At 42.2% G+C, this 26,002-nt stretch overlaps 3 protein-coding genes and 1 non-coding gene across 7 annotated transcripts in view; all 4 read right to left on the reverse strand.

Moving 5' to 3' along the window:
* bbs9 (Bardet-Biedl syndrome 9) overlaps positions 1 to 3,567 on the reverse strand; it is a 214,801-nt gene extending 211,234 nt beyond the window's left edge. Inside the window, exons 1-4 of one of the 3 annotated variants that reach the window (XM_031789175.1) lie at positions 3,408 to 3,558; positions 2,541 to 2,630; positions 1,976 to 2,091; positions 796 to 946 (exon numbers count right to left, since the gene is read on the reverse strand). In XM_031789175.1, coding sequence (XP_031645035.1) covers positions 796 to 946; positions 1,976 to 2,087 — 263 coding nt within the window. In that variant the 5' untranslated portion in view covers positions 2,088 to 2,091; positions 2,541 to 2,630; positions 3,408 to 3,558. Of the gene's footprint in view, positions 1 to 795; positions 947 to 1,975; positions 2,092 to 2,540; positions 2,631 to 3,407 lie in introns of all 3 variants that reach the window. The other 2 variants (XM_031789181.1, XM_031789165.1) reach the window with 2 other exon arrangements.
* Positions 3,568 to 4,098: 531 nt separating this feature from the next.
* trnap-agg (transfer RNA proline (anticodon AGG)) lies at positions 4,099 to 4,170 on the reverse strand. Its single transcript has one exon. It is a non-coding gene; the product is annotated as a tRNA-Pro (tRNA).
* Positions 4,171 to 4,378: 208 nt separating this feature from the next.
* Positions 4,379 to 22,250, reverse strand: LOC109908295 (cytosolic 5'-nucleotidase 3-like). 2 transcript variants are annotated; one of them, XM_031789191.1, is made up of 9 exons: positions 21,842 to 22,250; positions 7,382 to 7,480; positions 7,177 to 7,246; positions 7,020 to 7,066; positions 6,829 to 6,914; positions 6,666 to 6,755; positions 6,231 to 6,393; positions 5,859 to 6,059; positions 4,379 to 5,676 (listed from the first exon to the last, which is right to left on the reverse strand). In XM_031789191.1, the coding sequence occupies exons 1-9, from the start codon at positions 21,977 to 21,979 to the stop codon at positions 5,575 to 5,577; spliced, it is 996 nt and encodes a 331-aa protein (XP_031645051.1). In that variant the 5' UTR covers positions 21,980 to 22,250; the 3' UTR covers positions 4,379 to 5,574. The 2 variants fall into 2 exon arrangements, with proteins under 2 accessions (XP_031645051.1, XP_031645058.1); XM_031789198.1 differs by lacking the exon at positions 21,842 to 22,250 and adding an exon at positions 10,784 to 10,835.
* Positions 22,251 to 23,797: 1,547 nt separating this feature from the next.
* Positions 23,798 to 25,961, reverse strand: LOC109908319 (dynactin subunit 3). The gene is made up of 7 exons (XM_020506948.2): positions 25,805 to 25,961; positions 25,404 to 25,488; positions 25,174 to 25,260; positions 24,959 to 25,042; positions 24,788 to 24,846; positions 24,611 to 24,670; positions 23,798 to 24,317 (listed from the first exon to the last, which is right to left on the reverse strand). The coding sequence occupies exons 1-7, from the start codon at positions 25,904 to 25,906 to the stop codon at positions 24,231 to 24,233; spliced, it is 564 nt and encodes a 187-aa protein (XP_020362537.1). The 5' UTR covers positions 25,907 to 25,961; the 3' UTR covers positions 23,798 to 24,230.
* Positions 25,962 to 26,002: the final 41 nt, after the last annotated feature.

Below are 26,002 nucleotides of genomic sequence, written 5' to 3' on the forward strand. Positions count from 1 at the left end.
GGTGAGTGTAGGATACTATTTGAAGCAGTAGGTGCGTGTATGTAGCTTACTATTTGAGCAGTAGGTGAGTGTAGCTTACTATTTGAGCAGTAGGTGAGTGTAGCATACTATTTGAGCAGTAGGTGTATGTAGCTTACTATTTGAGCAGTAGGTGAGTGTAGCATACTATTTGAAGCAGTAGGTGAGTGTAGCATACTATTTGAAGCAGTAGGTGAGTGTAGCATACTATTTGAAGCAGTAGGTGGTGTAGCATACTTTTTGAGCAGTAGGTGAGTGTAGCTTACTATTTGAGCAGTAGGTGAGTGTAGCATACTATTTGAGCAGTAGGTGAGTGTAGCATACTATTTGAGCAGTAGGTGAGTGTAGCATACTATTTGAGCAGTAGGTGAGTGTAGCATACTATTTGAGCAGTAGGTGAGTGTAGCATACTATTTGAGCAGTACGTGCGCGTAGCATACTATTTGAGCAGTAGGTGAGTGTAGCATACTATTTGAGCAGTAGGTGAGTGTAGCATACTATTTGAAGCAGTAGGTGCGTGTATGTAGCTTATTATTTGAGCAGTAGGTGAGTGTAGGATACTATTTGAAGCAGTAGGTGCGTGTAGCATACTATCTGAGCAGTAGGTGAGTGTAGCATACTATTTGAGCAGTAGGTGAGTGTATGTAGCTTATTATTTGAGCAGTAGGTGAGTGTAGGATACTATTTGAGCAGTAGGTGAGTGTAGGATACTATTTGAAGCAGTAGGTGCGTGTAGCTTACTATTTGATCCGTAGGTGCGTGTGCCCTGGTACTTACGAGACAAACTTGCCCACTTCAACCTGGATGACGGGGTCTCTGAGCTGCACCTCCAGTAGTTGGCTGTGGGCCGGGCTGGGCTCTCCAGGCTTGGCAGGGTGGGGGGAGAAGACCCGCAGCATGCCCATGTAGCTGCCCACCACGATCTTATCTACAGGAGAGAGGACATACACATTGCATACTTACTCAGCTTAGATGTTGTGGTATGGTCTCATATTCTCCCTTCGTTGTACACCGAGTGTACAAATCATTAAGAACACCTGCTCATCCATGACAGACTGACCAGGTGAATCCAGGTGTGATCCCTTTTTGATGTCACTTGTTAAATCCACTTCAATCATTGTAGATGAATGGGGGGAGCTAAGCAGGGTTGCTTCTGAAGCTAAGCAGGGTTGGTCCTGGTCAGTCCCTGGATGGGAGACCAGTTGCAGCTGGAAGTGGTGTTGGAGGGCCAGTAGGAGGCACTCTTTCCTCTGGTCTAAAGAAATATCCCAATGCCCCAGGGCAGTGATTGGGGACATTGCCCTGTGTAGGGTGCCATCTTACGGATGGGACGTTAAACGGGTGTCCTGACTCTCTGAGGTCATTAAAGATCCCATGACACTTATCGTAAGAGTAGGGGTGTTAACCCCAGTGTCCTGGCTAAATTCCCAATCTGACCCTCAAACCATCACATGAATTGTGTATGTGTAAATGGGCAAGACAAAAGATTTAAGTGCCTTTGAGCTGCAATACCTCTGGGTTCACACTCAACAGTTTCCTGTGTGTATCAAGAATGGTCCACCACCCAAAGGAACGCCAGTCAACTTGACACAACTGGGAAGCATTGGAATCAAAATGGGCCAGCATCCCAGTGGAATGCTTTCGACACCTTGTAGAGTCCATGCCCCGATGAATTGGGGGGGGGGGGGGGGGGGTGTTGGTTTTGTACACTCAGTGTATGTGCTATGTATTGAGAGGGCAAATGGTATGTTTTAAACATGGAAATAAAGATCTAGGAAATCAAGTCAATCAGCCAGTAAGTCAATCAGACAATGAACGAATCAGATTTGTGCATGTAAATAAGACTATGGTACCAGGGGCACTTTCACTCTCATTGTTTGTTTTGTGGTATATTAGTAAACAGTGTCTTTTGACCGCCCTATGCACTACGACACACCACAACCCCACACCTTCTTACCATGTCCGCTGCCGCTGTTGTCCACATCTCCGACACACAGGCATCCCTGGTCAAACTCCTCCCCCTCGCCCAGCACCGCAGCCCACCAATCACGCGCCTTGAACAGAGACATACTACTGCAGAGGAGACAGACAGACACACACACAGAAAGAAAGACACAGACAGACAGAGGATCATATCGCCGCTCTGCTGGACACCATACACATAACACTGCTTGTCAGTCTTCACATGTGACCAGCAGGCTGACTGACACTCATCAATACATTTCTTAATCTCCTCCATTTAAAAATAATGGACAGGTGAAAGCACTGTGGGTAATACGTGCTGTTTGTCTATCCCTCTTGGAACCAAATGGAAGGATGAAACAATTGGAAGGGTTGGCGTTCATGTATTCCACCTAGGTTCTTATATGGCATGATCTGTCTAATCCTACTTTAACTCACTCTAAGCCTAATGGGTGCCAGCCTCAGATGTGCAGTGCTTTATCAAACTAGCGTGTGTGTGTGGTGTTTGTGCCTGGTAATTCACTGATCATCTGCTTTTATTGCAGGGTATTAGCACCTACCTCTTACAGTTGGCCCATATAGGCTACATGCTGATGTTTCTTTGACTCCAGGACCCAGAGGGAGGTTTGGACAGTGGTCTGTGTGTGACACTAACCGTAAGACCGTTACACTAGCCAATGACAGCTGAGTCACATGACCAGGGATTGTATCAGGGCGTGGGCCAAGCAGCTTTCCTAATTGTCAACTGCTGAGCAGGTGGAATGGACAGCTAATCCAGAGAGAATCCCTTCTTCCCCCTCCCTCGACACCAAGACCATATATAACCATTCAAATGATAGCCCTATTATTTCGAGTTTGAAAGAGTACACAAGTGGAATATTATATGCCTATAGCTTGTAGCCTTATACCACCTGCCTACTTGACTATCATGGCTAAGACAGCAGCCTCTTTTCATCTACTTGACAGACAGCAAAGCACATCCAACATTCGGCAATCAACCACATAATTCAACATTATCCAGGTGTGCCATGCATATCAAGCAGAGCTCCGATTACATTTCATTATAGGTACATAGAATGATTTCCACACAACTAGCTAGATATAACCGTAACGTTATCTAGCTAGGAACAACATGCATAATCTGTTGATAAAACTAGTTAGCTAGTAGGGGTTGCGGGCAAGCATTGTCCATGTGTTTAACTATTGTTATGAACAGAATAAAAACAAACTAAACTGGAAGACGTGCACTAGTCTCTATTGGTAACAAGCAAGATGTAGTAAGCTAGCCAGCCAGGAAAGACCTCGAGCTAAGTTAACGTTGGCTGGCTAATTAGCGCTGGCTGTGCTTGTGACTGGCTTGGAGGCTAACAAGCGTCTAGTTTCAACATTCAAGCGACATTCCCAAATTCTAAACGTGCCTCTCTTACCTCTAACAAGACGAGCCTGTCTGGACGTCTGGGGTTCGCAGTTCAGATAAAAATCTAATTTTGCGTGTGCCTCATCAATTTGCTTGAAGCCATCTCCCTGTTGTCATAGCAGTGACACTAACGATAGACTCGAGTACATGCGCGCATGATCGGAAACGCAAAAACTCAGATTCATGGGAAACTGAGTTTTTATTCCGCACAGACGTTCGTCTGGTGCACGAGACTACAGGCGTTCAGGTAAAGAGGCAAAATCACGTGATTGCACATTAAATGTCACTCAATGTTTTTTAATTGCTTACATATATATATATATATATATATATATATATATATATATATATATATACACACACACACACACGTTTGAGGGATATTTCTTATTTCTCGTGTTTTTTGTCTAGTATTACATTATTGGGTTTTGAGTTTGCAAGAAAGGCATTTCACTGTGCTAATTTGAGGATAATATAGCAATTGAATGACACTGCCAATCTTATTTTAAGGTCTTTGGAATGAAATCTGTATTATAACCATAGACTTGCATCCAATTTCTCAATAATCTGTTGCCTTGTGCATCTTGGAACGCACTCATTGATTTCTTGTAGATCCTTAATGTTTTACACGTTAGTGTTTATTACACTCTTATCACAATAACGTGTCAGTCATTCAGTTTCGTCTTTTTTTAGTAAAAATTGGGCTCGTCCGGGATTTGAACCCGGGACCTCTCGCACCCTAAGCGAGAATCATACCCCTAGACCAACGAGCCAGATGGATATGGAAGAAACCAGTCCAGGACAAGTATGCCACGTTGGATGGATTTTGCAGAAGCGTCTTTTAGTGATTAACTACAGTGAAAACTTCACATGTAGTTGGATTTTGTCGTCATCTAGAGGTCTATTTTGGCATTACAGCTTGGTTTCAACCACAATCCCCACACAACCTTGATTGTACAGTTGAACAAAAAAAAAAACATGTTATTTGACAAGTTTTATTGACAAGTTTCTCTCCCCCTCTGTCAAATTCAAAGTTAAGAAAAGGCAACGTGCAGGAGTAGCAGCACATTTAAAATGCTAAGACTTAAAATAAACATCGAACATGTGCAAGACAAAACTGAGAAATTTAAGGGGGGGGGGAGGGGGTAGGAAACATTTCCAAGCTTGAGGTAGAGTTAAAATTTGAACAAAATTAAAAATAGGTCAATGGGTGTGGATAAAAGGCCAAGTTAAACAAAATAGTCTTATTGAACGTCGCTGATGCACAGACAACGGTGCTTTACCCAGTGGTGTTCTCTTGTAATATACTGCCTATAGAGTAGGCTACTTTTCCTCTGTGTAATGACGTTTGGTAGCACCTTATTTTACACTATATTGCTCGTAACGTCAGTTACACTAGCAGTAGTAACCCATAACTTATAAAAAACATTAGCACCACTAGTTACTACTATTATCTCACCTCATTGACAATTGTTTAATTTATTGATATAAGCACCATAGGGTATCTATAACAACCATGCAGTCTATTTAAAAGGCACAGAAAATGTGCAGTGTTAGTACTCCTATAAAATAATGTGCTACTTTGCAGTGTGGCTGTGGTAGCAAAGTCCCCATGTGAACACTGATGAGGTGTATACATGGCTTTTCTTCTGCAAGACAGAATCCATTACTACATCCATAAAACTGCTGATAATATTCATACCAATGTCTGAGTATTGTTCACCCAGACAGGTTCAAGTTATTTTTTCAGACCTACATTGATTCCTGTAGCCAAACTGTTGCAGAATGCAATGAGGTGATTGTGGTGAAATGCATGCTAGGACCGTTTCAAAAGACGTTGCTGTGTTCTTGTGTGGATGCTCGGTTTATGATTTGCAAACTGATACAAGCATTACAATTAAAAAATATATAATGAATAACAATAACGTGCAAATTATTGTTATGGAGTGGAGGACGTCGACAAGGTTGCAGACAGACAAAGACGGAGGCTGTGTACTTTAAAATAGTTCATTGAGAGGAGAATATAAAGCTAGTGTATGTCTAGAGGCTGTGAGTCAGTGGCGGGGGGGCCAGTAACATCTGTCTTGGGAGTCCAGAGGTTGGTTCATTTCCCATGGGTTTGGGGAAGTGTGTCAGTATGAAGTGTGTGGGGGGGGGGGGGGGGGGGGGGGGGGGGGTTATATAATCTTCTGTAGGATGGAATTGGGCACATCTAAAGTCTCGTCCTTTACCAGGACGATGTCATAAGAGTCCAGATATTTCTCCAAACGATCCTCCACCTGCCAGGGAAGAGAGAAGAGTTACGATGCAGATTGACACAGACACACAGCACATAACCTCATCCTTTCATATCAGTCACTATAGTCACATCTTCAGACTATTAATATCCAGCAATTTAGCTGGTGATGGGAGCAGATAGAGTTTGGGGGGGGGGGGTCATAAGGGTGGGTTGCGGGGGCACCTTGTCGTTGAGGAAGCCGATCTTGAGGATGTTCTCCACATTGGGCACGCCATCAGCCATGTTGAGGTCGCCTAATGAGTCTCCCAGCAGCACGATGTTGCAGTTGTCCTTCACCTGTTTGAAGTACTCTGTGTTGCGCAGGGCACCATCGTGCTTGTTGAACACATGGATCAGCTCTCCCTTGAAGCCCCTCAGCTCACCCTGAGAGAAGAAAAAGACTTGAGTTTAAATGGAACGGAGCCAACTGATGCGAATGCAATGCATACACCCAGGTAGAACCATAGCTTTATTATCAGCTTTATCAACACTCAGAAACTCAGGCCTATCCTCAGCATGTACGAAGCTCTCCGAGGGACAGGGGGAGGGACTTACATTCTCGTCGAAGTCCATGAAGTTGGACACCACCTTGACGTTGGGGTGGTAGACCCCCGCTTGGTGGATGATCTCCTCCAGGACGTCTCCCAGACCCGCTGAGAAGATGAACACGGGCACGTTGTGCTGCTGGAGCCGGTCAAAGAACGGCTCATAACCCTCCCTGTGGGACAGACAGGTAAGCATTAAAACCACCCATAGCCCTCCCCCTGTGGACTGACAGGTAAGCATTAAAACCACCCATAGCCCTCCCCCTGTGGGACTGACAGGTAAGCATTAAAACCACCCATAGCCCTCTTATTCACAGGCAGAAATAAATCATATTTCATAGAGCTTGTGTTCATGAAGTGGCAATAACGGCCACTCTGGTTCAACTTGTGTCCTGAGCTGCTTTCTGTAGTTTAAATTATTTCAACATTTTCTATCAGGTCTTACCTCAGGCAGGCGTCCGAGTCTCTCACCACCTCTGAGAGTTTTTCCTTCTGTAGCCTCTGCTCCACCAGTAATGTGTGGGACTTAAAATACCTGTCAACACACACAGTGTGCCTTAGCGAGAGCAATTGTGCACGTGTGTGTGAGCGTGCGTGCGTCTACTCACCATTCCACCATAAATGGATACTTCTCCTCCATCGTTAGATGGGGGTCGATCTCTATGGGGTAATATGTGTTCTTAAGCTCCAGTAACTAAAAGACAGACAGAAAATCAATTAGCGTTAACACATATGCTAGTATATTTATGCTTGTGTGACGCCTACAAATACTATTACGCAATAGTAACATCAAACAAACCTTCGTCCTACAATCTTCGGTGACAAGCTTGCAGTTGTCAATGATATCTATGTGGAAAGGAGGACTTTGGTCAGATGGATAGGCCCGGAGACAGTCATAGGCAGGTAACGTATTTAGAATCCCAGTGAATGTTGAGCTGGTTTTATGTTGTACTTACTATGACACGTGGGGCAGCGTTGGCCGTTGACTGCGAACCGGCTTAACGTCATGTCAAAGTCAGTGATGACCTGAAAACAAACCAGGAGAACCATGGAGGGGAGTCAGTGATAACTCTGGTCATCATACTGTCACCACAGCGTGTCACTGTTCAGCGATTACGAACGGCCCATTTCTCTTTGCACACCCTTCCCCTCCTACTGTACCTGTAGTTTGGAGGCACCGCCCTTGATCATGCCACAGATGATCTGCTCCACCCGCTCTGGATCCCTCATGTGGACCGTGTTCTTCTCAAACTCTGGCATCTGAGAGATGGAGAGGGCGAAAGACAGAACGAGATCGTTAAGTATGCTTCTAATATACTTCTACAAGTAGCATGTCACGCCCATCAATGAATCGATAATATCACAACTCAGTCATTGAAAAGAACACCCCTCCGGAGGGAGGGGAGGAGGACTCAATAATAAAACAACGTGTTGAGGTTAACGTGAGTTGGGCATATGGTTAGCATTTGGTGGGGCGCGGGTCGAGTTTAAAAGATCACCGCCATTTTTTGAGCAAAGGTAAGAGGAGCCAGGAGTAGACTAACTGGATATCACAACACCCCTCTCCCCTCGTGCCCTAGCCCCCCCATTTCCCAAGGCCCAGAGCAGTGAAACAGCTGATGTTATGGCTCCTTCTTCCGTACATAACTGATCACCATCCAAACAAGCCCCAGGCCAGGAGGGAGGAGACCTGAACCACAAACAACTTCAAGGACTGTAGACACCAATATTTTCTATTGAATCTTAGCTACTTGACTTGGTGGTCTAACGATCAGGCAACGAACTAGGTTCAGGTGAAGAAATGAGAGAGACAGATCTATAGCGCAGTTGAAGCCCTGTTGACATGTCAGGGCAGGAATGCAACAAACCATGAATACAACCTCCAGCTGGTACGAGCACACACACACTTTTCTCCCCTTGAGTGCATTTTTAAGGTTGCTAATAAAGGCCAACCTTGACTGATGGGGTGGAGCTGGGGAAGATGGGGGGTGTAAACTAGAGGTCGACCGATTAATCAAGTTGTAGCATTAAACGTATCTTATAGAAAAAGAAAAAAATCTTCACATAATCGCTAGTTAACTACATATGGTTGATGATATTACTATATCTAGCTTGTCCTGCATTGCATATAATCAATGCGGTGCCTGTTAATTTATCATTGAATCCCAGCCTACTTCGCCATCTGATTTTTTTGGTCCTCCAATAAATTGGTATCGGTGTTGAAAAATCATAATCGGTCGACCTCTAGTGCAAACTAGATACCTGGGTATTCCGTCACCAGAGTGTTTGACTATGGAAATAGCCGACACCCCATGAACAAACTTTGTGCACACACACACCCATCAAAGAGGTATGCAACAGCGTACCAAGACTGTTCTGTGGTATCAGGGGACGTGTCCAGGGTTATGACTGGGATGAAGTTGGGAATCCCTTCTCACCCCTCCTTACAACCCTCTCACTCCACTTCATGTAACACACTGGGGCTCAGGGCTCCTTTAAGTCTTCCCTGAGAGATGTACATCCCTGATCCATGGAACAGGACACCCTCTCCTTCGGTACATTGGAGTTGTTTACACAATGCCATGTGTCGCAGTCTAATAGATACACCGTTCCAGATACAGTGCCTTGCGAAAGTATTCGGCCCCCTTGAACTTTGCGACCTTTTGCCACATTTCAGGCTTCAAACATAAAGATATAAAACTGTATTTTTTTTGTGAAGAATCAACAACAAGTGGGACACAATCATGAAGTGGAACGACATTTATTGGATATTTCAAACCTTTTTAACAAATCAAAAACTGAAAAATTGGGCGTGCAAAATTATTCAGCCCCTTTACTTTCAGTGCAGCAAACTCTCCAGAAGTTCAGTGAGGATCTCTGAATGATCCAATGTTGACCTAAATGACTAATGATGATGAATACAATCCACCTGTGTGTAATCAAGTCTCCGTATAAATGCACCTGCACTGTGATAGTCTCAGAGGTCCGTTAAAAGCGCAGAGAGCATCATGAAGAACAAGGAACACACCAGGCAGGTCCGAGATACTGTTGTGAAGAAGTTTAAAGCCGGATTTGGATACAAAAAGATTTCCCAAGCTTTAAACATCCCAAGGAGCACTGTGCAAGCGATAATATTGAAATGGAAGGAGTATCAGACCACTGCAAATCTACCAAGACCTGGCCGTCCCTCTAAACTTTCAGCTCATACAAGGAGAAGACTGATCAGAGATGCAGCCAAGAGGCCCATGATCACTCTGGATGAACTGCAGAGATCTACAGCTGAGGTGGGAAGCTCTGTCCATAGGACAACAATCAGTCGTATATTGCACAAATCTGGCCTTTATGGAAGAGTGGCAAGAAGAAAGCCATTTCTTAAAGATATCCATAAAAAGTGTTGTTTAAAGTTTGCCACAAGCCACCTGGGAGACACACCAAACATGTGGAAGAAGGTGCTCTGGTCAGCTGAAACCAAAATGGAACTTTTTGGCAACAATGCAAAACGTTATGTTTGGCGTAAAAGCAACACAGCACATCACCCTGGACACACCATCCCCACTGTCAAACATGGTGGTGGCAGCATCATGGTTTGGGCCTGCTTTTCTTCAGCAGGGACAGGGAAGATGGTTAAAATTGATGGGAAGATGGATGGAGCCAAATACAGGACCATTCTGGAAGAAAACCTGATGGAGTCTGCAAAAGACCTGAGACTGGGACGGAGATTTGTCTTCCAACAAGACAATGATCCAAAACATAAAGCAAAATCTACAATGGAATGGTTCAAAAATAAACATATCCAGGTGTTAGAATGGCCAAGTCAAAGTCCAGACCTGAATCCAATCGAGAATCTGTGGAAAGAATTGAAAACTGCTGTTCAAATGCTCTCCATCCAACCTCACTGAGCTCGAGCTGTTTTGCAAGGAGGAATGGGAAAAAATGTCGGCCTCTCGATGTGCAAAACTGATAGAGACATACCCCAAGTGACTTACAGCTGTAATCGCAGCAAAAGGTGGCGCTACAAAGTATTAACTTAAGGGGGCTGAATAATTTTGCACGCCCAATTTTTCAGTTTTTGATTTGTTAAAAAAGTTTGAAATATCCAATAAATGTTGTTCCACTTCATGATTGTGTCCCACTTGTTGTTGATTCTTCACAAAAAAATACAGTTTTATATCTTTATGTTTGAAGCCTGAAATGTGGCAAAAGGTTCGCAAAGTTCAAGGGGGCCGAATACTTTCGCAAGGCACTGTACATTGGTCATAAAAAAAAGACACCTTTAACTCATTCTTGAATATTAGATCGACTTCGTTAGCAGAATCCACACTCAAGAGCGCCGAATACCAGTCATACCTATTTACAACTATTAATACACCCTCCTCTAATAATGTACAGTAGACTACATAATTATCATGAATTCCCATCTTCTTCCATGCATTCAGTACATCCTTTCTCCAACCCATAAATGTTAAATACACATCATTTGCAGCCTAGTCATTTTCTGACCCTCTAGAGCAAATTGTAGCTGGTGCTAACAGCAGGGTTCTGACCAACAGCACACACACTTACCTTTTCCTCTGGTCTTGTGCAAAACAAGTAAAGAAAAGGTTCTCTGTCAGCAGAGGGCTTATATAGGCAACGCAAGAGGGGGCGTCACCCAAAATAGATTGGATCAGATATTCCCTCCCCTTTGTAAGAGGCATGGCAAGCACACTGACACGCAAATTAACAACTCACACACAGCTTCAATGTGTCATAAACACATGACAAAGATTAAATTAACATCTTAAAAAACACAAGTAGATGAGTTGTAACATGGAATAGCCCCATGGCAGTAGTTTACCTTTGACCACTGACCCCTCAGCTTTTAAGATGTACTGTAACGGGAATCCAGTACAATAACATGATGCAACAGAAAGAGCCAACACTTGTCTGGATTATTGCCAGGCCAGGGATGAAAAACTGGAGGTGCATTTCTCCAACGCAGAGCACACACACATTAAGACCCCTACTCTGCCCCAAACATCATGTGTGTGCATGGTTATGGAATACCCAGGGTATAAGGGTCATGGTTCATCCACTCTGCTCTCTGGTTATATGCCGCATTCACATGCTAGTTGGAACGCTGATTAGCAAATCGGAAATGTCAGTTCCGAAAAGCACGTGAGCATGGCAATATCTAAGAGCTCAGTGTTAGGACAGTCATTACTTATACCTAGCACAGAATGCTAGGACATGAGAAACCCTACCTCAGCTGCAGGGTCACATTCCACCTTTCAAAAGGCCCAACTCAGGCAGAGCATTCTAAACACATCTCCCCAAAATAAGACCACACACACACACACCTATCCAATAAACATTGGGCAAATAACTATACAACGTAAGGGCTGGCCAATCATATTCAGGTCTGCATTTTTACCATGGTGACTGTTGGGTTTCTAACACTGGTATCATATGTAGGTGAGAAATCCAACCTCACCCAAGCCTTGGAGCAGTAGGTTAAAACCTGATACACTAACGTCTTTTTTTAGAAGACTACAACTACTAAAACTACAAGGATATACAAAAACACATCCCACCCAATCTAAAAAATAAAAAAATAATCCCTCATAAATAGGCTAGGCCCTTTCAACAATCCTTGGAAAACTGTCAAACATCAGGTGTTGGCAATTCTGCCTCACCTGAATATTTTCTTTTTTGGGGGGGAAACAGCATTTAAAACCTATTGTCAGTTTGTAACTTTCACATCTGTGAAAGTGCTGGTTCAACATTCCTTTCTACAGTGGAGCATGTCTCATCCTCACCCCCAGTCTTGTTCACTAAAGTCAAAGGTTACAGAGGACACAGGGCTGGGGTTAATTTGTAGTAGTCTGCATTCAGTCTACCATCAGCCATTGGGCAACAACAGAGTGGAAGATGTGCTTTGAGGCATTTCCATTTACCTGTGCATGTGTGACAGCATTATGCCTACACAGATATAGGGAAGAGAGGTTCTATTGGGTGAATCAGTCAATGTAAGATAATCTACTGAACATTTCTGCAGCAAATGTAAATAAAAACACCTACTATGGGGAACAAAGGCAGAAGAGAAAAAAATACATTAATAAGGGCTGTGACGGCATGCTGCTCACAACAGTCTAGTTCAAGAGTTTTGACTGAGCCAAAATGGTGACTTTGCCAGGCAGGCTTGGACACTCATTTCCCTAGAACAGCATTCTGATAAGCTGCGTGTGCTGCTCTGTGATTAAAGTAAGGCTGTGGCTGGGCCCCATTTAGTTTGGCAAAGTATCATCCACATTGCAACAGAACATTTCATGATAGCTTAATAACATGCATTTCTCTTAAATTGTCGTGCCCACTGAAAAACCTAAAATAGTATTGGCTCTGGGGTGGAGTAGAAATGGTCCTATTAGAGGTCTTACCCCTTGAAAGAAAGTCTAAGAGAAACAGACAGATCCCCTTGGCCCTATACTCCACACCTCATAAATATCAATAAGTAGACAGTAAAGTGGACAGTGTCTGCTGTAAGAGCTCTTCAGCTAACAATATCACCACAGGTACAGTCCGCTCTGTCGTAGATAAACTCCCTCTCGACAAAGGAGGAAGGTTGTAACTCTGTTGCCCCTGGATAAGCATGCCATGTCACAGGAGAAGCCAGAGAGAACATTTTGTGACCTCAGCCAAACAAGGTCACTAACCCAGCAATATACGTCTGTACTCTTTATGTCAGTCACCCTTCCTTGGACTATTTAAGCCTAGACTTTGTTGAGCGACACATTGTAGTGGCGATTCCCTATGAGAAGCCACTGGCACAGGAGAGAGCAGTGCATAACACGTCCACAAACATCAGCTTTACAAAATACTCTTTTTGGGTGAAGTTTCCATTTACTGCACATATAAATAGCTCCTATACACATATTCCTATAGAAAGGGTATAGAATGGATCTCTAAGCTGTACCTGTGATACGGTAACAACTATGTGCTCTCCTCTCACCTGTGCTAGCCCTTCCTGGTCACCTGTGCTAGCCCTTCCTGGTCACCTGTGCTAGCCCTTCCTGGTCACCTGTGCTAGCCCTTCCTGGTCACCTGTGCTAGCCCTTCCTGGTCACCTGTGCTAGCTAGCTAACCACACACATCCCCAACATAGTGCCTTCTAGTGTACAACACAAGCCAAATAACCCTTGACAGACATTACACAACACAAACAGACCAAAACAGCTCTCACACTGTATAGGCCGAACCATCATGTAAAGACACTGGTTCTATACTGGAGTCAAAGTAAGACTTTGAAAGTAATAGTGAAAGAGTTGTCGTAAGATCATGAAAATACTATTTGCATTCGCCCCCACGCTGCTGCTACTCTGTTTATTATCTATGCATAGTCACTTTAATACCTCTACCTACATGTACATATTACCTCAATTACCGGGTACCCCCTGTATATAGCTTCAACATTGTTATTTTACTGCTGCTCTTTAATTATTTGTTACTTTCATTTTACTTTTAGGTATTTTCTTAAAAACTGCCTTGTTGGTTAAGGGCATGTAAGTAAGCATTTCACTGTAAGGTCTACACCTGTTTTCGGCACATGACAAATTAAGCTTGAAAATTTAACACACCATAATCCTAGAACATGGAGTAACAATATTTTTCTAAAATAGCTACACAGATCAAACTGAAAAAAGATGTCTAATATGAAGTAAAACAGTTCAGCTCTGAGTAAGACTGGCAAACAATCTCCATGGAGAAAGTGGAGTGAATGTGTTTATTAGCTTGAGAGCAAGCATGAAGAATTACAACTGTTCTTGCCTGCCATCTAGTGGCCAATGAGGTTCAATACATGAGACCATTTCAATTCCAAACCCAACCATGTAAACCAATCCCAATCATGTAAACTTTCAGGACCCTGTCTTTCAAAGATAATTTATGAGAATCCAAATAACTTCACAGATATTCATTGTAAAGGGTTTAAACACCGTTTGCCATGCTTGTTCAATGAACCATAAACAATTAATGAACAAGCACCCGTGGAACGGTCGTTAAGACACTAACAGCTTACAGACAGTAGGCAATTAAGGTCACAGTTACACTAGAGGCCTTTCTACTGACTCTGAAAAACAACAAAGAAAGATGCCCAGGGTCCCTGATCATCTGCATGAACGTGCCTTAGGCATGCTACAAGAAGGCATGAGGAGCTGTTTGAGCCAGAGGTCTGGCAGAGTGCCATGAGTTGATCACGCGTGCGCCCGTGAGAGGTAGCTGCGTTCCATTGCATTTCTAAAGACAAAAATTCTCCGGTTGGAACATTATTGAAGATTTATGTTAACTTCTTGGTGACAGGGGGCAGTATTTTCACGTCCGGATGAAATTCATGCCCAAATTCAACTGCCTGCTACTCATCCCCAGAAGATAAGATATGCATATTATTAGTATATTTGGATAGAAAACACTCTGAAGTTTCTAAAACTTTGAATCATGTCTGAGTATAACAGAACTTATGTAACAGGTGAAACCGAGGAAAAACCATTCAGATTCTTCTTTTCAATGAGTTTTCATTGGGAATCTTCTTGCAGTTCCTACCGCTTCCACTGGATGTCACCAGTCTTTAGAAATTGGTTGAGGTTTTTCCTTTGTGTAATGAAGAAGTAGCCCTGTTCAAAACGAGGGTGACTTCAAGCGTACTGTTTGTTAGAGGCGCGTGACCAGAAAGGTAGCGTCAGTTTGTTTTCTTCCTGTATTGAACACAGATCATCCAGTCTTGAATTTTATCGATTATTTCCGTAAAAAAAAATACCTAAAGTTGTATGACAAAAGTAGTTTGAAATGTTTTGGCAAAGTTTACAGGTAACTTATGAGATATTTTGTAGTCACGTTGCGCAAGTCGGAACCGGTGTTTTTCTGGATAAAACGCGCCAAATAAATGGACATTTTAGATATATATCGACGGAATTAATCGAACAAAGGGACCATTTGTGATGTTTATGGGACATAGAGTGCCAACAGAAGAAGCTCGTCAAAAAGGCATGATTTATATTTTTATTTCTGCGTCGTGTTGAAATATGCTTTCTCTATCTTACATGTGTGATTTCATGAAAGTTAGATTTTTATAGTAATTTATTTGAATTTGGCACTCTGTATTTTCTCTGGCCACCTGGACGCTAGCGTCCCACATATCCCAGAGAGGTTAGAAACATCCTAAAGATTGATTCTATACATTGTTTGACATGTTTCTACGAACTGTAATAGAACTTTTGACATTTCGTCTGAACAAGTGATTGCGCATTATGAATTACGGGGCTAAAAGCACAAACAAAAAGGAGGTGTTTGGACATAAATGGACTTTATCAAACAAAACAAACATTTATTGTTGAACTGGGATTCCTGGGAGTGCATTCCGATCAAGATCAAAGGTACGTGAATATTTATAACGCTATTTCTGACCTCTCCTTCTTTGGAAAATGGCTGTATGTTTTTCTGTGACTAGCGCTGACCTAACATAATCTCAAGGTGTGCTTTCACCGTAAAGCCATTTTGAAATCTGACAGCGGTTGCATTAAGGAGAAGTTTATCTATAATTCCATGCATAACACTTGTATTTTTTATCAATGTTTATTATGAGAATTTCTGTAATTTGATGTGGCTCTCTGCACGGTCACTGGATGTTTGAGACGATGCATTTCTGAACATAACCTAATTTGAAATTGGTGTGTTTTTGGACATAAAGATGAACTTTATCGAACAAAACACACATTTATTGTGTTACATGAAGTCCTGTGAGTGCCATCTGATGAAAATCAAAGGTTAGTGATTAATTTAAATCGCTATTTCTGACTTGTGAGCCCTCTCCTTGGCTGGAAAATGTCTGTATGGTTTTCTGTGACTAGGTGCTGACCTAAAAATCGTTTGGTGTGCTTTCGCCGTAAAGCCCATTTGAAAATCAGACACTGTGGCTGGATTTACAAGAAGTTTATCTTTAAAATGGTGTATAATACTTGTATGTTTGAGGAATTTTAATTATGGGATTTCTGTTGTTTTGAATTTGGCGACCTGCAATTTCACCTGCTGTTGGCGAGGTGGGACGCTACCGTCCCACATATCCCAGAGAAGTATTATATTAACAGCAATAAAATGAATTTAGCCTCAAATAATATAACATGTTCATTTTGGTTTAAATAACGCAAAAACAAAGTGTTGGAGAAGTAAAAGTGCAATATGTGCCATGTAAAAAAGCTAATGTTTAAGTTCCTTGCTCAGAACATGAGAACATATGAAAGCTGGTGGTTCCTTTTAACAGGAGTCTTCAATATTCCCAGCTAAGAAGTTTTAGGTTGTATTTATTATAGGACTATTTCTCTCTATACCACTTGTATTTCATATACCTTTGACTATTGGATGTTCTTATAGGCACTATAGTATTGCCAGTGTAACAGTATAGCTTCCATCCCTCTCCTCGCCCCTACCTGGGCTCGAACCAGGGACACATCGACAACAGCCACCCTCGAAGCATCGCTCCACAAAAGCCGCAGCCCTTGCAGAGCAACGGAAACAACTACTTCAAGGTCTTAGATCGAGTGATGTCACCGATTGAAACACTATTAGCTCGCACCCCGCTAACTAGCCATTTCACATCGGTTACACCAGCTTAATCTCAGGAGTTGATAGACTTGAAGTCAAACAGTGCAATGCTTGAAGCACAGCGAAGAGCTGCTGGCAAATACATGAAAGTCCTGTTTGAATGAATGCTTATGAGCCTGCTGCTGCCTACCATCGCTCAGTCAGACTGCTCTATCAAATCATAGACTAACATAACACACAAAAATACGAGCCATAGGTCATTAATATGGTCAAATCCAGAAACTATCATTTCGAAAACAAAACGTTTTTTCTTTCAGTGAAATGAGGAACCGTTCTGTATTTTATCTAACGGGTGGCATCCCTAAGTCTAAATATTGCTGTTACATTGCACAACCTTCAATGTTATGTCATAATTATGTACAATTCCGGCAAATTAATTAAAAATACGAGCCAGGCGGCCCAAACTGCTGCATATACCCGGACTCTACTTGCACGGAACACAAGAAAAGTGACAATTTCCCTAGATAAAATAAATTCATGTTAGCAGGCAATATTAACTAAATATGCAGGTTTAAGAATAGTCATAAGACTCCTGAACAGGTAATCAAATGGCTACCCGGACTATTTGTATTGTGTCCCACCCCAACCCCTCTTTTTACACTGCTGCTACTCTGTTTATCATATATGCATAGTCACTTTAACCATATGTACATACTACCTCAATCAGCCTGACTAACCGGTGTCTATGTAGCCTCGCTACTTTTATAGCCTGTTTTATTTCTTTATCTACCCATTGTTCACCTAATACCTTTTTTGCACTATAGGTTGGAGCCTGTAAGTCAACCTACACCTGTTGTATTCAGTGCACGTGACAAATAAACTTTGATTTTAACAAAAGGCATTGCTGTTTATGGTTAGGTTTATTGGTGCAACAGTAATTTTTTCACAAATGCGCTTGTTAAATCATCACCCATTTGGCGAAGTAGGCTGTGATTCGATGATAAATTAACAGGCACCGCATTGATTAACTAGGACAAGCTAGTAAATTAAACTCGTAATATCGTCAACCATGTGTAGTTAACTAGTGATTATGTTAAGATTGATAGTTTTTTACAATATACGTTTTATGCTAGCTAGCAACTTACCTTGGCTTCTTGCTGCACTCGCATAACAGGTAGTCAGTCTGCCACGCAGTCTCCTCGTGGAGTGCAATGTAATAGGCCACAAGCGGTGTCTAAAAACGCAGATGACAAAAACTTCAAATCGGCCCCATTCCGATTAATCGGTCGACCTCTAGCACAAACCCACCGTCGCCGGACCAGACTGGCAAAAAAGTGCTCTTCACTGACAAGTCGCGGTTTTGTTACACCAGGGGTGATGGTCGGATTCACATTTATCGTTGAAGGAATGAGCGTTACACCGAGGCCTGTACTCTGGAGACGGATCGATTTAGAGGTGGAGGGTCCGTCATGGTCTGGGGCGGTGTGTCACAGCATCATCGGACTGAGCTTGTCGTCATTGCAGGTAATCTCAACGCTGTGCGTTACAGGGAAGACATCCTCCTCCCTCATGTGGTATCCTTCCTGCAGGTTCATCCTGACATGACCCTCCAGCATGACAATGCCACCAGTCAAACTGCTCATTCTGTGTGTGATTTCCTGCGAGACAGGAATGTCAGTGTTCTGCCATGGCCAGGGAAGAGCCCGGATCTCAATCCCATTGAGCACATCTGGGACCTGTTGGATCGGAGGGTGAGGGCTAGGGCCAGTCCCCCCAGAAATGTCCGGGAACGTACAGGTTCCTTGGTGGCACCTGCAAGTTCACAGCAAGAACTGGCAAATCTGGTGCAGTCCATGAGTAGGATGCGCATTGCAGTACTTAATGCAGCTGGTGGCCACACCAGATACCGACTGTTACTTTTTGATTTTCAGGGTCAAAATCAACGTCCTCTCACTGTCAACGCAGAGAACGTTTCTTTTTTTGCTGAGTTTAGTAGATGCCCATCATTGACACCACTGTGGGCTGGGACATCAGGCTACATGAGCACACCTGCTACAACTGGATACAGTGGAGTGGATGTGTGTTCTTACAACAGTTGAGCCATCGTCAAAAGCGGATGTCCTTCCCATTCTGGGGACATTGTAAAATAAATATTTTAAAAAAGCAGAGAGCAAAAATTGCCTAAATAGAGCCCCAGTCAGAAAGCAGGGAATAGAGCTTCCTGGAAGAAGTTCAGTGGGAATGAATGGGTCAATACACTAAATGTCATGCCCACCCCTAGGCCTACTATCTAGGTTCTGTGAAACAGAATACCAAAAGGTATCTTCAGGATTAGAATATTGACATACACCAAGTATACTAAACATTGGGAACAACATCCTAATATTGAGTTGCACCCCCTTTTGCCCCAATTTGTCAGGGCATGGACTCTACAAAGGTGTCAAAAAAGTGTTCCACATGGATGCTGACCCATATTGACTCCAATGCTTCCCACAGTTGGGTCAAATTGGCTGGATGTCCTTTGGGTGGTGGACCATTCTTGATACACACCTGAAACTATTTAGCATGAAAATCCCAGCAGCATGACACAAACCGGTACGCCTGGCACCTACTACCATACGCCGTTCAAAGGAACTTAAATCTTGCGGTCAATCCATGTCTCAAGGCTTAAAAATCCTTATTTAACCAGTCTCCTCCCCTTAATCTACACTGAAGTGGATTTAATAAAATGACATCAATAAGGAATCATAGCATCACCTACTCAGTCTGTCACGGAAAGAACAGGTGTTTTTAATGCTTTGTATACTCAGTGGCTATGCATAATGCATATTCTGGTCCAGTTATCCTTGGACGTCTTTCTAGTGACATTCAGTACATATTTTGCACATTCTGAACATGGGTACGCTCGGTATAGTTTTGATCTGGACAGTTCCTAACCATTTAGCCATGCTTACATGGGTAAAATCCTTTAAATATAGGTATATGGAGGTCACCCTTTCTGCCTTCTATAAAACAATGCTATATTGTCTTGTGCACCGGTTAGTGATGTATCAGACAACGTAAGCGTCTGGCTGCCTGTGAGGGACAGATAGTGAAAGACAGGACTTCAACTATATCAAACAAGGATTCTGCCACATTTCACTGACACAATTGGCCCTGTGATTGTTGTACTATGTAATAATTCAAACCATTGATGTACTGTGTCTAAAAATAAATGAACAAAAAAGATACTGTCGCAATTCTAGCTATATGAGCCACTTTACAATTCACACCAAGTGGGTTAACCCTATTGGTGTGCTGCCTTTCACCCTGGTTCACTTCCCTGCCCCGCAGTTCGCTACATTGGTATCAGAAGTAGGAGGGCGGCCGTGAGGCCATCGGAACGCGCTGCCCGGGTGTGTGAGGGGGCCGAGAAGTCAAAGCACGGGGACGTGATTGCCTTTCATGGCAGCGACCCAGGTTCACTCTCTGCCCCAGGTTCACTCTCTGCCCTGCCATTCACTGAGATACATTTGTCATCTGATCCAGATAGTCACTAAATCTAACCTAGGCTGAGGCCCAACATGTTAACAAATCCTCAGTTGTACCCTTTGATGGTAGGTTGTCTAAACATCAGTCTGAAAGAAGTTGCTGTAAACCAGAATGTTGAATGCAATGATATTTAAAGCTGCAATATGTAACTTTCTGGGCAACACGATCAAATTCACATAGAAATGTGTTATAAATCTGTCAGTCGTTCTCATTGAAAGCAAGTCTAAGAAGCGGTAGATATGTTGCGTGTGTGCCATTTCTATGCTTTCTGTTCTTGAGTTTAGTTTTTGCTTCTTTTTCCCTTTCAGGTTTGTACACCAGCTTCAAATACTATATTTTTGGTTATGGAAAATAGATTTCACAGCAGTTTCGATGGTACTCCGATTCTCTACACTATACTTGCTTTGTCACAAACTGAATTTAGGCGAACTATTAGAATTTTAGTAACCAGAAAATGGCTGAACGATTTCTGCATAGTGCATCTTTTTTAAATTACTTTACTGGTTGTCCTTGGTGTTGGTCCTTTTTGGCATTAGGAAGTGTAAATAGGTTTAACCACAGGAAAGTGTAGTTTACCCAACTTTATGCAACGCCTGTAGGTTCTGTTGCTTGTACTTTCCATCTCCTGATGCATTTAACGTGATGCACAATATATAAATAGCAGAATGTAACCGAACTTTTGTCGATCAAAGCCCGTTCCTTCGCAAATAGCTGAAAGTGCTTGTGGAATTTGCCAGTTAATTGCGTGGTACAATGTTTGATCTGTCCTTAGGTTAAACTCGGCCATTGTTGACATATTGGGCAAGTCCTGTGCGAATTGTTTCAGCATTGAAAAGACAAACCGACATACAGACCAGCGTACTGAAAGTCAGGTTAATGACACTACTCTGGATATTTTGTCTTAGATTATCTGCTATACAAAAATCTGTGAACAAGTAAAGTACGTTCAAATTAAATTAATTCAGTCTGACATGTGATGGGACTGTTCGCAAAAAAGTGAGCCTAACGTTACATGTTAGAGACGAGAGGGGAGTCTTCCACTCTCGGGAATCGAAGTGACTAACAGATGGTAGGCTACATGTCCTAAAATTGAGAATGGACGTTACAGAATCAAAACATTTATCTAGCAATGATGCTTGAGGACAAGCAATGTGAAAAGTAAAACTCACACCTGATCTGTAAGTCCGTATGTTGACATACCAGTTAATTGTTTGATAGGCAGACTACTTTGGCTTCAAAACTTATTTAGTTGTAATTTTGGACAGGGGGCTCGAGGTTAGAGCAGAAGGGGCTTTGCATAACTCGGAAACAAACCACTGTACCTACATTCTTTGAACAAAAATATTATTACAATAGGACTAGCTAACAAACAGCGTCAGATTAGTCATGTCACGATTTGACAGCTTTTCGTGACACCATGATAGCGACCTATAATAATGACCTCTAAACCACCCTTGCTATCTTTAGGAACATCCGCGACTGCGCAATGCGCGCATGAACAGCACGCGCGAGTCCACTCACCATCTCGATGATCTTTGTTTTCTTTCCCGCTCTCTTCTTCTTGGCGAACATGTACTGGGCGAGAACCACACCTCCGAACAGGGCACATACACTGGCACTGGCCGCGGCACCGACTTTTACCACGGCAGTCTTGTCCATGATTGTGCCGCTCCAAACAAACGATTATACTCCTTTCTTATGTCAACATGGACCCTCCCTCGAGTCGATTGGCGGCTGCGGCTGAGACTGTAAAGGACTACGTACGTACGTGCCTTCCTACCGCTACCACTCGGGTGAAAGCGGGGGGTTGATGTGTATTTATACCAACATCTTTTAATCATCCAGGGGTATTTCACCAAACGAACCCAAATATTTGTTGTAATTGTGCTGGTAACGCATAGAGTAAAATGCTACAATGAAGAAATTGATACACATTTTCAGTTTCCGTATTATTGGTTTCTAATTAGTATGAACCACGTCCATGGAAACGAGCCCCAACAAAACAGATGTTTGCCCATACGTAAATGTAATAAGAATACATTACTCATTACAATTAATTACATTAGTCATTACTATAGCCCAATAATAGGATAGGGTGTCTGCCTGTATTTCGCAATATTTTTGTCTGCATTTCAGATATTGTCTGCAGAAAAAGATTTACCTACATAACCAATGGTGAAAGTTTTAGACAAGAAGGACTAATCAATTACAATGAAAATTTCCCCCATCTGCTGCCAAGTTGTCCACATTACCGAGCGCGTGCTAGACAGCGGGAGAATCTCAATCGTCTCCTCTCTCTTCGCCTCCTTCTCCCTTCTTCAAACCCATTGGAAGGACATCTGTTTTTTCCTCGTCCAATTGGGTTTGAGAAGGCGAGGATAGAGGACGCGAGTAGTGTGCGAAAAATATTCTCCCTATAACGATAGCAAGCTCGTGACTTGAATAGTGGCAAGGGGAAGTCTACATGTTTGTTGATTCTGTCCCACAATTTGAAAATTGTTTAAATACTAGCCATATCTATAACTAGGTTTCCATCCAACCATTTCATGTGGATAAATTAACTGCCTCATGAAAAATATCACGAACGGGCTGATGGAATTAGGATATGCCGGTACATTGAATAAATGCCGACAGACAACTTGTTCGTTCGAAATAGTGGGCTCTATTTGCGTTGATAAAATTAATGTGAGAAATTGCGGTGGAGATCTCTTTATGAGCAAATATTGATATACTAACGATAATTTCGAAGTAAACTTGTGAGTCACGCGATGATATGTTGTGTGGTCCCACTACGACTCAGGAAACCATGCAGTTTGAGGCTACAGATAAAATAAATTAGGAATTTAACAGGGTGATGACTGCACGTGATGAGCTTGATGCTCCTTTCCAAAACATATCGAGGGTCTTATTCTGGTGACATAATGGTCGATGTGGCTGTTATCCATAATAATCTCATAATGTAGGTAGCCTACACGCAGCTGTCGAGCAGTTGGCAAAAGTGGGCACATTTGCTATGTAACACAACAGTTTGACAAAACCATCAATAGAATTGAAAATGGAAACCCAGCGAACTTGTATTTTTCATTCGGTACATGGACATTTTACAATAAACGTTATTTTATGTCCACTACTTCATTACGCACAGGCTTTTATACGCAATAAATCCTTTTCATGGAAACACATCTCTGGTAGGAAAATGCGCATACTATTTTATGCAGATTTTATAAGTTTCGCATTAAAATCTGTCGCAAATTGGATGGAAATTTACCTTGACTAAAAATACGTTTTTACAATGGATCAATTGCATCTCGGATTGTAAAACGTCTTCTCTTCGTAGTCCTAGATATGTTTTTTGAAATACCTGTAATTAAATGCAAACATCAGAAAAATACTCCCAGGCACAGTTTAAGTTTCGGACATTAGTTTTATAACAATATATTGAACAAAGTATTGCACAAACAGAAATAAACCAAATAGTTCAGGTTGAACAGTATGGATTTTATTGCAATTACTTTACATTTGCAGTCGTGTCTGATATAAAACCATTTAAAACCAAGACTTTGTGGAAGAAGAATTAAGTTAGTGTGCAAATTCTTCTCTATGCTCTACTGTCAAGCGACCCAGAAAGAAAGCAGTCTTGTGATTGCCTGGAGCAGTGTTGCAGAGTTGGAATGCATGGGTACATTCTATGTTGAATAAATGTACAAAGAGGATATATATATATATATATATATATATATATATATATATATATTTTTTTAAAAAAAAGCGCTATGCAAATGTCTCTATATGTAGCTGTAAATAAATAACAATAATATCCAGCAAGTTACATTAATGTGCATTTCGGACACTTGACACAGATGACATCATGCTGTGACGTTGTCACAATGGTCATCACTGGACATAATCGCTACTCCACTTGACGGATTCCCTTTGCCTCCTCCACTTTCCGCAGGCTCTCATCCCACTGGGTGAACTGCTTGGACAGCAGGAACATCTGCCAAAGAGGTCAAGGTTCAAAGAATTTGGTGGGCTGGGCAGTTCATTCCATTAGCACAGACTAGACATTTCTCAGAGTTCAACATGACTTGACAGAAAACACAATCTAGGTAATTATTTTTAGCAACCACTCACGCTTATTCATCTGACCGAGGAGGTCAGGAGACAAGACAGCCAATGTATTCGACAGTTTCACTCGCTAACCTCAGATATATTTTCCTCTGGCTTGATCAGTGTTATTTATTCATTTCAATAATTCCATTATTTGCTATTATAATGAAGGAAAGGTACCATTTTGTTATACTCCTCAAACAGCTTCTTCACCTCTAGGGACTGGGCCTCAGTTTGGTCCTTTGAGAAAATGACAAGAATGGTGTCACTAAGATACGCTAGATTGACTTTTGTGAATTACAGTGTCTTGTGAGGAAGACAAAATCAAGAAAAGAGAGAGGGGGGGGGGGTTCATACCTGCTCTTTGATGTGAATCTGAGACAAACGCTGTAGCTTGGTGGCATGCTCTGGCACATCTGTGAATAAGAACTTTACAATGAGTTGCATTCAATTTAACAAACACTATTTAATTTATCATCACTTCACACAGACCATATTGTAATGGTACTTAAATTCCCTCGCACTGACCTCTGATGTAGTTGCTGTCCAATAGTGGCTGGAGGTTGCTGACCTGCTCCAGAAGGGTGGCCTGGGAAAGGAGGAAGTCTTCCTCTGTGGGGAGAAACAAGTGCATGAATTTGAGACTGGAGGCACATATCCATACACCGGAGGCCTACTCAATCACCATGATGCAGGACCAAATTTGGCAACATTTACTCACATTTTAAATGAAAAACTCTTACCAGCAAGGATGAATTCCAGCTTCATGGCATCAGGAACAGTGATGTGGTCAGTGAACTGAGGGTTCAGATACTTCAGCAGGTCCTCAACTGTACAGAGAACAAAAGGTTGTAGAATATATACTAGTTACTATGTGGGAAATATAATCACAATTGACCTTCCTTTGTGATTGTCCTGGTAATAATGTGTCCCATCCAAGTCACACAGTTGTGTTGTCTAAGATGTCACTCACTCTTTTTGTGTAGAATCTTCACTCGTTCCCTCTTATTTGCAGTGTTTGTAAGGGCAGCCTGAATTCTGGAGAGGGAATCCGCGCACTAAGGAACAGAGTGCATTAGATGATAAAGTAAAAAGCTAAACTTGTGAAAATAAACCGTGTTATTGCCGTGCTGGCATTGAGTTATGTAGCTATCTAGTTAGCGATTACTCGCTCGACATTAAAATATTGGATTGTAGCTAACTTAGTCGGAATGCCCTGGCATAGCTGTTCTTCACACATTTCCCATAATATTGATGTCTAAGCATTGATTGTATAAAGACAGTAGGAGTGCAAAAAGGGCGTTCGCTAGCTAGCCAAAGCTAGCAGCCAATTGAATCACTATTCTGCATTTTTAATATAAAATATTGTCAAACCTTCACGGGTTTCCCTCCCTTGTTCCTTTTTTCACCGTATATACGACTTTCCAGCGTCTCAAGACGCGTTTCGAGGTTATCAACTTCAAATTTCCTATCCATTCTTGATTCAGGGAGCACAACAAATGGATACGGATCGTTGTAATGACGTCCAACAGGCGACGACGCACAATTATTGCGTCATAGCAAAAAAAATCT

This window comes from Oncorhynchus kisutch, linkage group LG2 (assembly GCF_002021735.2).
Source record: "Oncorhynchus kisutch isolate 150728-3 linkage group LG2, Okis_V2, whole genome shotgun sequence".
Taxonomy (NCBI): domain Eukaryota; kingdom Metazoa; phylum Chordata; class Actinopteri; order Salmoniformes; family Salmonidae; genus Oncorhynchus; species Oncorhynchus kisutch.